Source organism: Trypanosoma grayi, assembly GCF_000691245.1.
Source record: "Trypanosoma grayi strain ANR4 Tgr_597_V1, whole genome shotgun sequence".
Taxonomy (NCBI): domain Eukaryota; phylum Euglenozoa; class Kinetoplastea; order Trypanosomatida; family Trypanosomatidae; genus Trypanosoma; species Trypanosoma grayi.
In genome coordinates, this window is record NW_008826216.1 from 329 (window position 1) to 10,815 (window position 10,487).

Here is a 10,487-nt window from a genome sequence, read left to right on the forward strand (position 1 = left end):
AGAGAGAGAGAGAGAGAGAGACAATGTGTGGATGTGAATGTGCATCTCCTGCGTCTCGCACTCAACAGGGACTGGTATGTCACACGAGCTCACTCCCCAATCCCCACCCCTTACTTCTTTCGTCCTCCCTCAATGTATGTGTGTGATGCAGTGAACAAAGACCAGCGAAGGAGAATCTAGACATATACACGCAGCGTGTGCACGTGTACTGTGGCCCAATTTAAATATCTAGTTGTATTTGGCTCTATTCATACGTGTGCCGCGCAGATGCCACCGGTGACGCTCGACCCCATTTACGTCTCGTTCCACAACGACGACAGCAGCATGACGACGTCGTGCCTCGTTGACGGGCGTTCCGACACGTTCATTCTCACCACTGGTGGGTTCCCGCAAGACATCATCTTCGCCGTCGGCACCTCCGCCGCGCCGAGCATCTCGCGCTTGCAGCTGTGCCTCCACGAGGCGAAGGACATCGTCGTGGAGCGCTGCAGCTCCGCACTGCCCACCGCCTTTGAGAAAGTCGCCGAGCGCACGCTGAAGCGCTCCGCTGACGGCAGCAAGCAGATCGAGCAGCTCGACTTCGACGTGAACGGCGCCGGCAAGGGGGTGCGGTACTTCCGCCTCCGCCTTCTGTCGGGCTACAGCCAGTTCGTCGGACTGTGGAGCGTAGAGGCGGAGGGCGAAGAGTCACAGCAGCGCATCGCCGTGATTGAGTCGCGCCCCGAGGTGGTGCTTTGACGTGCGGAGAGAGCGGCTGCGCGGCAGCCGACATGCACGCACGCAGGTACGCACAGAGTGGGGGCCGCGCGGCGGCGATGTAGAGAAGCCGCAGCCACGCAGGGCTGGGGAGTGAAAAAGCACACACGCACACGCATGCATACATACATGTGCCACATCTATCTATCTATCTATGTGGATCTTCCTTGGCGGCATGTGGTAGTGGAAGGGGTTTAGGCAGCACACTAACCTGTGGATTTGCGTCTAGATTCTATTTATATTATATATAGATATATCTATCTATATATACGAACCACAACGCAGCAGGAGGAATAGAGAGAAGGAGATAATGCGGATCCGTGCGCTTGTTTTGTAGAGGCTCTTGCGACTGTGTGTGCGTGTGTGTGTGTGTCTGTGTGGCAAGTAGTGAGGCAACGTGTAGAGACACCGAGGAGAAAAGGGACAAGAGAAGAAGAAAAAAACATCAACTGTTGTGTGGATAAGATAAGTGGCGTCCTCGGTTTCGTTTTTTCTGCATGTGTTTCCTTCCCTTGTGCCCAACGCACTTCTTCCCTTTTTCTCTCCCTCTTCGTGTGCGTGTGTCTCGTGCTGTTTCTGTCGCGGCTCAGAGAAGGAGAGCAAAGGCGCAAAAGTAAAAGGGAGAGAGGCGGTGGTGGTTGGGACTGCGACTCGACGAAGGGCGTCTCCTCCACGTAATTCACGAAGAGAAGCGAAACAGTAACAGGGGAAGGCCACCTCAGCCCTCCATACGCGCACGCACAGGGATACCACTGTGACAGGACCCCACAGAAGCAGCACGGGTGTGGTTGGGTAGCGGACATGGCGACACTGCTTGATCAGCAGCCGCCGGTGGACCCGGGGCAGAAGGCGCTCATGCTGGCGAAGGACAGCACGCTCGCGACGGCCGGTATGAACGTTGTGGGTGGCTACCTTATGGGCTTTGTCTTCTCCCTCTTCGGCGCGATGATCTCCGCCGAGACGGCGACGCAGCGCATGGGCACGGCCGACTTCTTCCGCCACAGCCTGCGCAGCGCGAGCAAGTTGGGCTGCAGCTTCGCGTACTTCGGCTTCCTCTTCGGTGGCGTCGAGGTGGCGCTGGAAAAGCGGCGGGGCCGCAAGGACGTGTGGAACCCGACGTCGTCCGGCGCGATCCTCGGCGGCGTGTACGGCTGGCGGTACTACAAGGCGCCCGGCTTCGTCGGTGGCATCGTCGGCGGCGCGGCCTTCTCGCTGGTGTTCGAGCGCATGATCGACGCCCTCGGCTTCGCGCAGCACTGAGGCCGTGTGTGTATGTGTGTGTCTGTCTGTCTCTTTCTGTAGTTAGCGAGAGTGAGGGAAGGATTGCGTGTGCGTGTGCGTGTGGCTTGGTGGGTTGGTTGGTCGGTGGTGTGTCGCGTTGCATCTCCGCCCACGCCTCCGTCGCACGCACGAGCACACGTGTGTGTCTGGTTGTTGGTATTATCTTTGTAAATGAGTAACGGTCTCTGGTAACACATCATCACAATGCAGACGGGCGCAGAGAGGAAACAAGAACGCTTTTCTTTTTTCGTTCCTTTGGTGGGTGTTGGCTGTGTGATGTATTGCTGACGCGGCTGTATTCGCTGCTGCGGGCGGGGCGGCGCCTCAACCTCTCTGTCCTCCACCTCTCTCTTTCTCTCTATGGCGTGTGTGCACGCGGCCGCTGCTGCAGCGATACCACGCGCACACTCACAAGCGCACACGCAAACAAACACATAGGAGGGGGCGATAGCAAACGCAAATAACATCAATAAGCGTGAGAGCGAGCGGAAGTAACACAGGGAGGGAGTAAGTAAGTACGTACGGGAAATACAAGGGAAGCCCACAAGACACATTTACCAAACCAAAACCAAAGACATAACAAGGGAAACGGCAGATGCTTCGACGCCTCACTGCTCGGCCGCTCTTCGCCCACCGCGCACTCGCTGCCGGTTACGTCACAGCCTCTCCTGCGCGCTACCAGGCCACCACCTCCAGCGCCAGCGAGACACCGAGAGACAACAGCAGCAACACCAATACGAAGTGGCGCCGCCCATCTTTCGCGCAGCAGCGCGCCCGTCGACAACAGCTGCCGCCCGCCTTCGACGTGGTGCACTGGAACGAGGAGGACATGAGCCGTGGTCACCTGCTACGCGTGCTGCACCGTGACAGCTTCGTTGTGCTCGACTACCACCGTCAGGCGAAGAAGATTGGAGAGGAGGGCAACAAGGCGGAGCGCGTCGTGTCGGTGATGCTGCCGGCGGTGTACACGGCACGCTTCCTCGGCGTGCTGGAGGGGCGCGCCGACAAGGTGGAGGTGCAGTCGCGCTACACTAACGCCGTCTTCGCGCCCAACCCGCAGGCGCCGCACACCTTCACGCTGAAGTGCACCTCCACAAAGCCGCCCCAGCAGCGGCAGGAGGGAGCGATGGACGGCAACGGCAGCAGCGATACGTTCGAGTGGACCGTCGACTTCGACGCGGCGGAGTCGCTCATGCTGCACCGCTTCCTCTCGCAGGCACTGCACTACAACACCGGCTTCGCTCGCACAGTCGTATAGAGCTAGTGTGTGTGTGTGTGTGTGTGTGTGTGTGTGAGAGAGAGAGGCTGAACGAACAGAGCGAACAAAAAAAAAGGAGAATAGGTGGGGGAATGAGCGAGACAAGGAAGGAGGGAAGGGGAGAACAGGGTGTCTCTTGGGGGCACGAGGCATATATGGCACCGAGGGAGGAAGCCACAAACAATCAGAAAGGCAAGCAACAAAAAAAAAGCACTGTGAAGCTGTGGGGGTGGAGAGCAAGTGGGGACGGAAGGAAAGGGGGAAGAAGCGGAACGTGAATGGCAGAAGCGCATCTCTCGATTTATCAATCTTTCCATCTGTGTGCAGTGTAGAGGGGGAGGGGGGTGCCCGCCGCCCAGGCGCTGAGGGACTTCCCCGGCCCGCCGTTTGCATCCCGCCGCGCGGCTGGCGGCAGCACGTGGGACAGCCGTGCAACTGTCATTCGCTTCATATTCGTCGGTATGTGTGCAGACGCATATGTGCCTACATTGCGTGTAGTTTTGTGTGTGTGTGTGTGTGTCTGCCTGTGTGTAATCACCCACCTCTTCTCCACTTCTCTCTCTCTCTCCCTATATATATATATATATTGTCCCCGCACGTCTGTGTGCAATCACGCGTGCACGAACCCACGTACGGCTCAAGCATTGGCCTACTGGCACAAGCCAACTTGCTGAGGAAACGAAAACACACCAAGAGAAAACACACTCCGTCACCTTTTCGTCCATGTCCACGGGGTACGACTCGGAGAACGTTCATCGCGACAACGGCGACCCCCTCGAGGAGGTGCGTGACTCAGAATCACACAGTGTTGAGGAGGATCACGACGCCAACATCAACGCCGTGGAGGAGCAGGAGCAGGAGCAGAACCATGAGGAGGATCACGAGTCCTCCCACAACGGCAGGCGCAACGAAGATGACGAACAACACGATGAGCACGACGTGGCCGCCGCCGAGAACGAACGCATCTTCGAGCTGCACCAGAAGCGGCTGCAGAATCAGCAGCATCACTTCTACCAGCGCCCGCAGCGCTCCATCAGCTACATCAACCGCACGCAGGATACGGGGCGCTCAAGCGTTTGCCCCACCGATGCCGCTTCACACCTGCGCTACCGCAGCATCATCTCCTCCGCGCGCTTCTCCGTCGTGCGACGCAGCCCCGGCTCTGCCATGTGCGACCGCATGAGCATCGCGCTGACGGAGGGCGAGCGCATCGCGATGGATCAAATGATGGAGCGCGAGGAGCGGCGGCAAGGGGCNGCCATGTGCGACCGCATGAGCATCGCGCTGACGGAGGGCGAGCGCATCGCGATGGATCAAATGATGGAGCGCGAGGAGCGGCGGCAGGCGGCACTAATGCGCGTCGCCGAGGAGGACGAGCGGCGCGACAAGCTGCTCGTCGAGCAGGAGCTCGCAAAGGAGGCCGCCACGCTCGACCGCATCGTGCACCTCGAGGAGAAGAAGGTCCTCGGCGTGAAGGAGCGTCAGGAGAGGCGCATCGCGCGCATGGAGCAGGCGCGGCTCCGTCGTGAGGCGATGGAGCGTGAGCGGGAGGCGCGACTGGAGTCGACCCGGCAGCGGCGCGAGGAGCGGATCGTCCACAGAGACCCGTACTCAATGTTTAGCGCCAAGGCAAAGTACAAGACGCCCGGCGCCGTCTCCGACTTCTAAGGCGGTGCGCCCACACACACACATACACACATACATCCGGAACTAACTGTGATCGCATATGTGTATTCGCATGCGTGTATGTATCGAATATGTGTGTGTGCGTGCGTGCGCCCAGAAGCTGCAACAAACGGCGTACTACGTCTCCCTCCCGTTCCTTCATCCCTGCGTGTCGCCCATGCGCTCCACTCGCTTCGAGGGAGTGGGGCGGCGGATGGTGGTGGTGGTGGGTGAGGGCGAGGGGCGAGGAGCCGACGAAGCTGAAGGAAACGACGAGGTGGGTGCAAAAGCAAACGGGGAGTGTGGGGGCAGAAAGAAACAAATGTGACGCAGGGTTTGAAAAGAACCAAAAAAGGGGGAAAGGGTATATTGCTTCCATTGAAGACAATCTAAAAAAGGGTCAGTGGGCACACGGAGGAAAAATGTACGCGCTTACTGACGGTGTTTGGCTTCCTTCGTTTCTCTCGCGCTTGTGTCACCGTGCCCTGCCGCCGCGACAATAACTGCAGCAGCCGCGCGGTGCTTGTTGCTGTTTCCGTTGTGTGGCGGTGGTGTGGGGGGGCGGACCGCCACAGCAGCAGCAGCAGCAGCAGCAGGAACACGCAAAATGCGGGAGAGAGGCGAGGCACCCAAGGGGAAGAAAGGAGAAAATGAATCCAGCGCAATGGATTGAAAGATAAGTCAAGGATGTTGAGGGGGAAATGCGCACGGGTAAAGTCACACATGCAAGCACAAACACACACATATATTTTTCGGAGCAGTGAGGAGCAAAAAATCGGGCGGGCAAAAACAAATCAACAAAAGAAAACTAAACAAGAAGAGAAGAATATATGAATCCAACACAATATAAAAAGAAAGGAGCCAAAATAATAAAAAAAGCGAGACAATGTCAATGAGGGAAGACACAGCAACAGACACATGCACACCTATGTTGGTACGTTTTATGTTGTATTTGTTTCATAGCTGTAATGTTTGCGTTGCGGAGCACCTGCGGCGGGGGTGGCGCTCTCTTTTGGGCGTCCCCGTCGGCGTCACGTTCTGACGGTTGCGTGCTGCGTGGCTGTGCCACCTCCTCCGCCCGCCCACACCTGTGCGGTTGCACGCTCCCCCATCAACGGCACCACTGACATATATATATAAACATGTCTGTGTGTGTGTGTGTGTGTGTGTGTGTATGTATATAGGTGGGGTACGCTGAGCCAGGCATGTCTGCTTTATCATTGTCCATGTGCTTTCCTTTTGAGGAGGTTGAGGTATGGGGAGGGGAGGGCCGAGCCAAGGAAAGAAATACAACAATAGTAAACAACTGAGGTGAAAGGAAACAAAAAAAAAAAGGAAATAAAATGAAGTGGGTCGCAATTGTGTGCTTTACGCACACATTTATACGCAATGAAATGAGAGAATTATACCACGAAAGGGGAGGCGTGTATTGTTGAATCTCTCGTTGTGCTACATGTACCTGTGTCTCCTCTTTCAGCAACGAATGCAGATACATATATATATATATATATATGTGGATGTAGTTAACAACCCCTAATCTATGTGTGCGGGAGCTCATTCTTCTAGCAATGCTCCCCGTCTCGTGTTGTGTATGTTTGTGAATGTATGAATGAACAGGTATGCGTGTGCGTGTGTCTTTCGTGGTTTTTTTTTTTTCGTTTTATCTTGCGTGGTTCGTAAGCCGCGCGGTGGGGGCCATTTTCATTGCGATATTCATTTCGCTCGCTCTTGTGTTTCCACATACTCTACATTTGCAGGCGTATATACGCAGGCTGATACACATACACGCACATAAGCACGCCATCTACACGTGTTGTATGTGTCTTCTGTCGCTCTATCTCACACTCTTTCCCCTCTCTCTCTCCCTCTCTCCTTTGCGGCCCCGTTCGGCACGTCCGCCCTCCCCCTCCCCTCTGCTGCGTCAGAGCACATAGCAGAGTCGGCGATCAGAGCAGCGTGAGGGGTAGAAAGTGTGTGTGTGTGTGTGTGTCCTTTTGTTTGTGAGTGAGGGTCTCTGCACAGAGTGAGCAAGAGCACCAGGAAGCAACATCAAGGCCAAATGGACATCGGCGGACGAGAGCCTTCGCCCATCGTGGAGCATCCGGTGAACCTCGCTGGCGTGGCGCCGGGCAAGGCGACGCGCAGCGCCAGCGGCAGCACTCTGCCGACGTACGAGCTGGACCCGGCGACGCAGCAGCTGCTGGAGGAGAACGAGGGCATGCTGTACGAGATCAGCAGCCTCACGCGCGACCTCCAGGCGACGCGCGGCGATGTCGCCAAGCTGCAGGCCGCCCTTGCGGCGAAGGAGCGCGAGCTCGAGGCGTTGCGGGAAAAACTTGGCGACGCCAACGTGCATGCACGCGACGCGTCTGGGCGCGTCATCAACTACAAGACGGAGTGTGAGCGGCTGACGCTCGACAACAGGCGCCTCAAGGAGGAGTACGACAAGGTCTACGACGAGCTGAACAAGCAGGCGGAAATGATCCGCAGCGACATGAGCGAGATGCAGACCGGGAGCGCACGATCCAACGCGTCGGCGCAGGTGGAGCAGCTCCACCGCGAGATGCAGAGCTTCTGCACCACCGTCGACTGCATCGTCAACTCGCTGAGGCGCTGCATCGTTGTGGGCGTCAAGGACCGCGACCGCGTGCTGGAGAGCACGCAGAAGGAGCTCAACGAGATCCAGCGCATGACCGACACGCTGCACCGCCGCAGCGTGGCGGATGAGGGCCGCATTCAAGATCTGATGGCGGCGTTCCGCAAGGCCGGCTCCCTCCTGTCGCCAGGTGACTTGGCAATTGTGGTTCGCTGCATGATTGCGCAGTCGCTGGAGGCCGGACTTACCGCGACGGAGGGCAACCTGCGGGCAATCCAGTTCCTCATCGCCGACGACATGGAGAGCAGCAGCAACAGTGACGCCAGCAGAACGCGGGGAGGGGACAACAAGCGTGTGAACGGCGCGGTGAAGAGTGCAGTGCTGCACAAGATGCGCAAGCCCAGCAAGTAGAGAGGTGGGCCAACCTCGAGCGTTAGAGAGTGTTCTGTTCACACTCGTGCCCCTATCCTCTTTCCCTGACTCAAAACGGCAAGCAGCAGTTGTACGTATGGTAGATCTCGCGCTTTACTCCGCGGTTATGCTTTTATTTTTCTAATACCACATCTTCGCGCGCCCGCATATTTTCCTGTATGACACGGCGCTGCGTAACTGTAGACTCCATTATATTATCGGCCATGGCAAGAAAAAAAGAAAGTGCAGGTGGTCTCTCTTTTTCTCTCTCTCTCTGTGTGTATGTGTGTGAGCGAGAGAGAGAGCGCGTGCGCGCGGGTGCAGACGCTCCTGCGTTCGCCTCGCGATCTCCACCACCAAGACACCGTCGTGGCTGGCGCTGATGCATGGTTGGATCGACACTTTTTTTTTTTGTACATCTCCGTGCCGACTGCAATACATGTCTACGCGTGTGCGTCTGCGGCGCACGTGTCCCCCCCCCCCCCCCNGGGGGGGGGGGGGTTGCGTGGCTGTTCCTCCTGCCTCTCATGCTCAGTATTTATTTCGTATCTCTATCTCTATGCATTATTGACTTATTTGCCGCCTGTGTATGCGCGCAGTGTTGTATAGCGTGGCAAAACATCTCAAGCGGACCGCATAGGGAGGGGCGAACAGCGAGTGGGCGTCTCTCTGTAGCTGTGTCGATGCTGGCAGCTGGCTAGTGTACACACGCACTGAGACACACCGACGGATCTGACAGAATATTAATGGGCGAGAACGATATCGCGGACTTCACGCTTGACGAAAGCACATTTGGCAAGAATGAGCAGAACGACCGCGGGCTAGCGGTGCAGAACATCGGCACGCTCGACCTCGACAAGATCACCGTGGAGACGTTCGAGGTGATGTCGCGGCAGGCCACCGTCAACATCGGCACCATCGGCCACGTGGCGCACGGCAAGTCGACGGTGGTGAAGGCGCTCAGCGGCGTCAAGACGCAGAAGTACCACCGCGAGGCGGTGATGAACATCACGATCCACCTCGGCTACGCCAACGCCAAGGTCTTCAAGTGCGACAAGTGCGAGCTGCCAGCCGCCTACCACGCCTTCCCGTCCTCGCAGCCGGACAAGACCGACTGCCCCACCTGCGGGTCCCCACTGACGCTGAAGCGCCACTTCTCCTTCGTCGACTGCCCCGGCCACGACGTGCTGATGGCAACGATGCTGAACGGCGCCGCCATCATGGACGCCGCGTTGCTCCTCATCGCCGCGAACGAGCCATTCCCGCAGCCACAGACCCTTGAGCACCTCGCGGCTATAGAGGTGTTGTGCGTCCCTTCGCTGTTGATACTGCAAAACAAGATTGACCTCGTCGCGAAGGAGCACGCGGAGGTGCAGCAGTCTGTCGTCCGCTACTACCTGCGCTCCCGCACGAATTACGGCGGTGCTCCCATCATCCCCATTTCCGCACAGCTGGCGCTGAACACCGACTACCTGCTGGAGTACCTCTGCCACATGCCCCTTCCTACGCGTTGCCTGCGCGCCCGTCCACGCCTGCATGTGCTGCGCTCCTTCGACGTGACGCCGCCAGGCAACACTCTGGAGTCCCTCGAGGGCGGCGTCGTAGGCGGCACGCTGCAGCAAGGTGTGCTGCGTGTGGGCGATGTGGTGGAGCTATTCCCCGGCCTGCTTGCACTGACGCGGCGCGACGGTGTGTTGCCTAGCCGAACTGGCATGCTCAGCGGGCAGGAGCTGTCGTTCATTGGCTCGCCGCCGCCGGGCGAGGTGCACATGGTGCCCCTGCGCACCACAGTACGCTCCCTCATGTCGGAGGCGAATCGGCTGCAGTATGCGGTGCCCGGCGGCCTCATCGCGGTCGGCACGTACCTTGACCCGTCACTTACGCGGCAGAACAAACTCCGCGGGCAGGTGCTGCGTCTGGCGACCACGCACGATGGGGACGGCAGCAGCGCGGACAACAATGACGACGGCATGCAGGTGTATCAGGAGGTCGAGTTACAGTTCTTTCTGCTTCCGGCTCTCCTTGGTGTGTCGCGGGACCGCAGTGGCAGCGCCGTCACCACCACTACGAATACTGCTGCCAATGCGCGCAATGCAGGCGTTATGGTGCCGTCGCGGTACTACCGCGTCGAGAAGCTGAAGGACGGCGAGAATGTCGTGCTGAGTATCAATACACTCACCACGGCCGCGACAGTGCTGCGAACAGCTCATGGAAAGGCCAAGGTGCGGCTCGAGTGTCCAGTCTACTGTGCGTGCGGGGACCGTGTGGCGCTGGCGCGCTTCTTCCACCGCAAGATACGACTTATCGGTTGGGGCGTCGTCAAGCGTGGCGTCCCCGTGCGTGCTGTTGATTGATGTTGTGGAAAGGGAGGCGATAAGTGATGAAGCATATGTGTGTAAATGGTGCGCGCGCAGCTAGAGTGATGATGGAGTTGGTCGGTGTTCTGATTGTTTCTTTATTCGATCTAAGATACGCACAGAGACAGACATACATCTATATATATATATATATATATATATA

At 57.9% G+C, this 10,487-nt stretch overlaps 6 protein-coding genes across 6 annotated transcripts; all 6 read left to right on the plus strand.

Moving 5' to 3' along the window:
• Positions 1 to 267: 267 nt before the first annotated feature.
• On the plus strand, positions 268 to 738 carry DQ04_05971000 (Placental protein 25 (PP25); the record flags this gene model as incomplete). Its single annotated transcript, XM_009314470.1, has 1 exon — positions 268 to 738. The coding sequence occupies one exon, from the start codon at positions 268 to 270 to the stop codon at positions 736 to 738; it is 471 nt and encodes a 156-aa protein (XP_009312745.1).
• An 819-nt stretch (positions 739 to 1,557) lies between these two features.
• Positions 1,558 to 2,016, plus strand: DQ04_05971010 (mitochondrial import inner membrane translocase subunit Tim17; the record flags this gene model as incomplete). Its single annotated transcript, XM_009314471.1, has 1 exon — positions 1,558 to 2,016. The coding sequence occupies one exon, from the start codon at positions 1,558 to 1,560 to the stop codon at positions 2,014 to 2,016; it is 459 nt and encodes a 152-aa protein (XP_009312746.1).
• Positions 2,017 to 2,632: 616 nt separating this feature from the next.
• DQ04_05971020 (putative mitochondrial RNA-binding protein 2, putative,MRP2, putative,gBP25) lies at positions 2,633 to 3,295 on the plus strand (the record flags this gene model as incomplete). The annotated part of the gene is made up of 1 exon (XM_009314472.1): positions 2,633 to 3,295. The coding sequence occupies one exon, from the start codon at positions 2,633 to 2,635 to the stop codon at positions 3,293 to 3,295; it is 663 nt and encodes a 220-aa protein (XP_009312747.1).
• A 723-nt stretch (positions 3,296 to 4,018) lies between these two features.
• DQ04_05971030 (hypothetical protein) lies at positions 4,019 to 4,963 on the plus strand (the record flags this gene model as incomplete). The annotated part of the gene is made up of 1 exon (XM_009314473.1): positions 4,019 to 4,963. One exon carries the CDS (start codon positions 4,019 to 4,021, stop codon positions 4,961 to 4,963), a length of 945 nt encoding a protein of 314 aa, XP_009312748.1.
• A 2,056-nt stretch (positions 4,964 to 7,019) lies between these two features.
• Positions 7,020 to 7,967, plus strand: DQ04_05971040 (hypothetical protein; the record flags this gene model as incomplete). Its single annotated transcript, XM_009314474.1, has 1 exon — positions 7,020 to 7,967. One exon carries the CDS (start codon positions 7,020 to 7,022, stop codon positions 7,965 to 7,967), a length of 948 nt encoding a protein of 315 aa, XP_009312749.1.
• Positions 7,968 to 8,713: 746 nt separating this feature from the next.
• On the plus strand, positions 8,714 to 10,321 carry DQ04_05971050 (putative translation initiation factor EIF-2B gamma subunit; the record flags this gene model as incomplete). The annotated part of the gene is made up of 1 exon (XM_009314475.1): positions 8,714 to 10,321. The coding sequence occupies one exon, from the start codon at positions 8,714 to 8,716 to the stop codon at positions 10,319 to 10,321; it is 1,608 nt and encodes a 535-aa protein (XP_009312750.1).
• Positions 10,322 to 10,487: the final 166 nt, after the last annotated feature.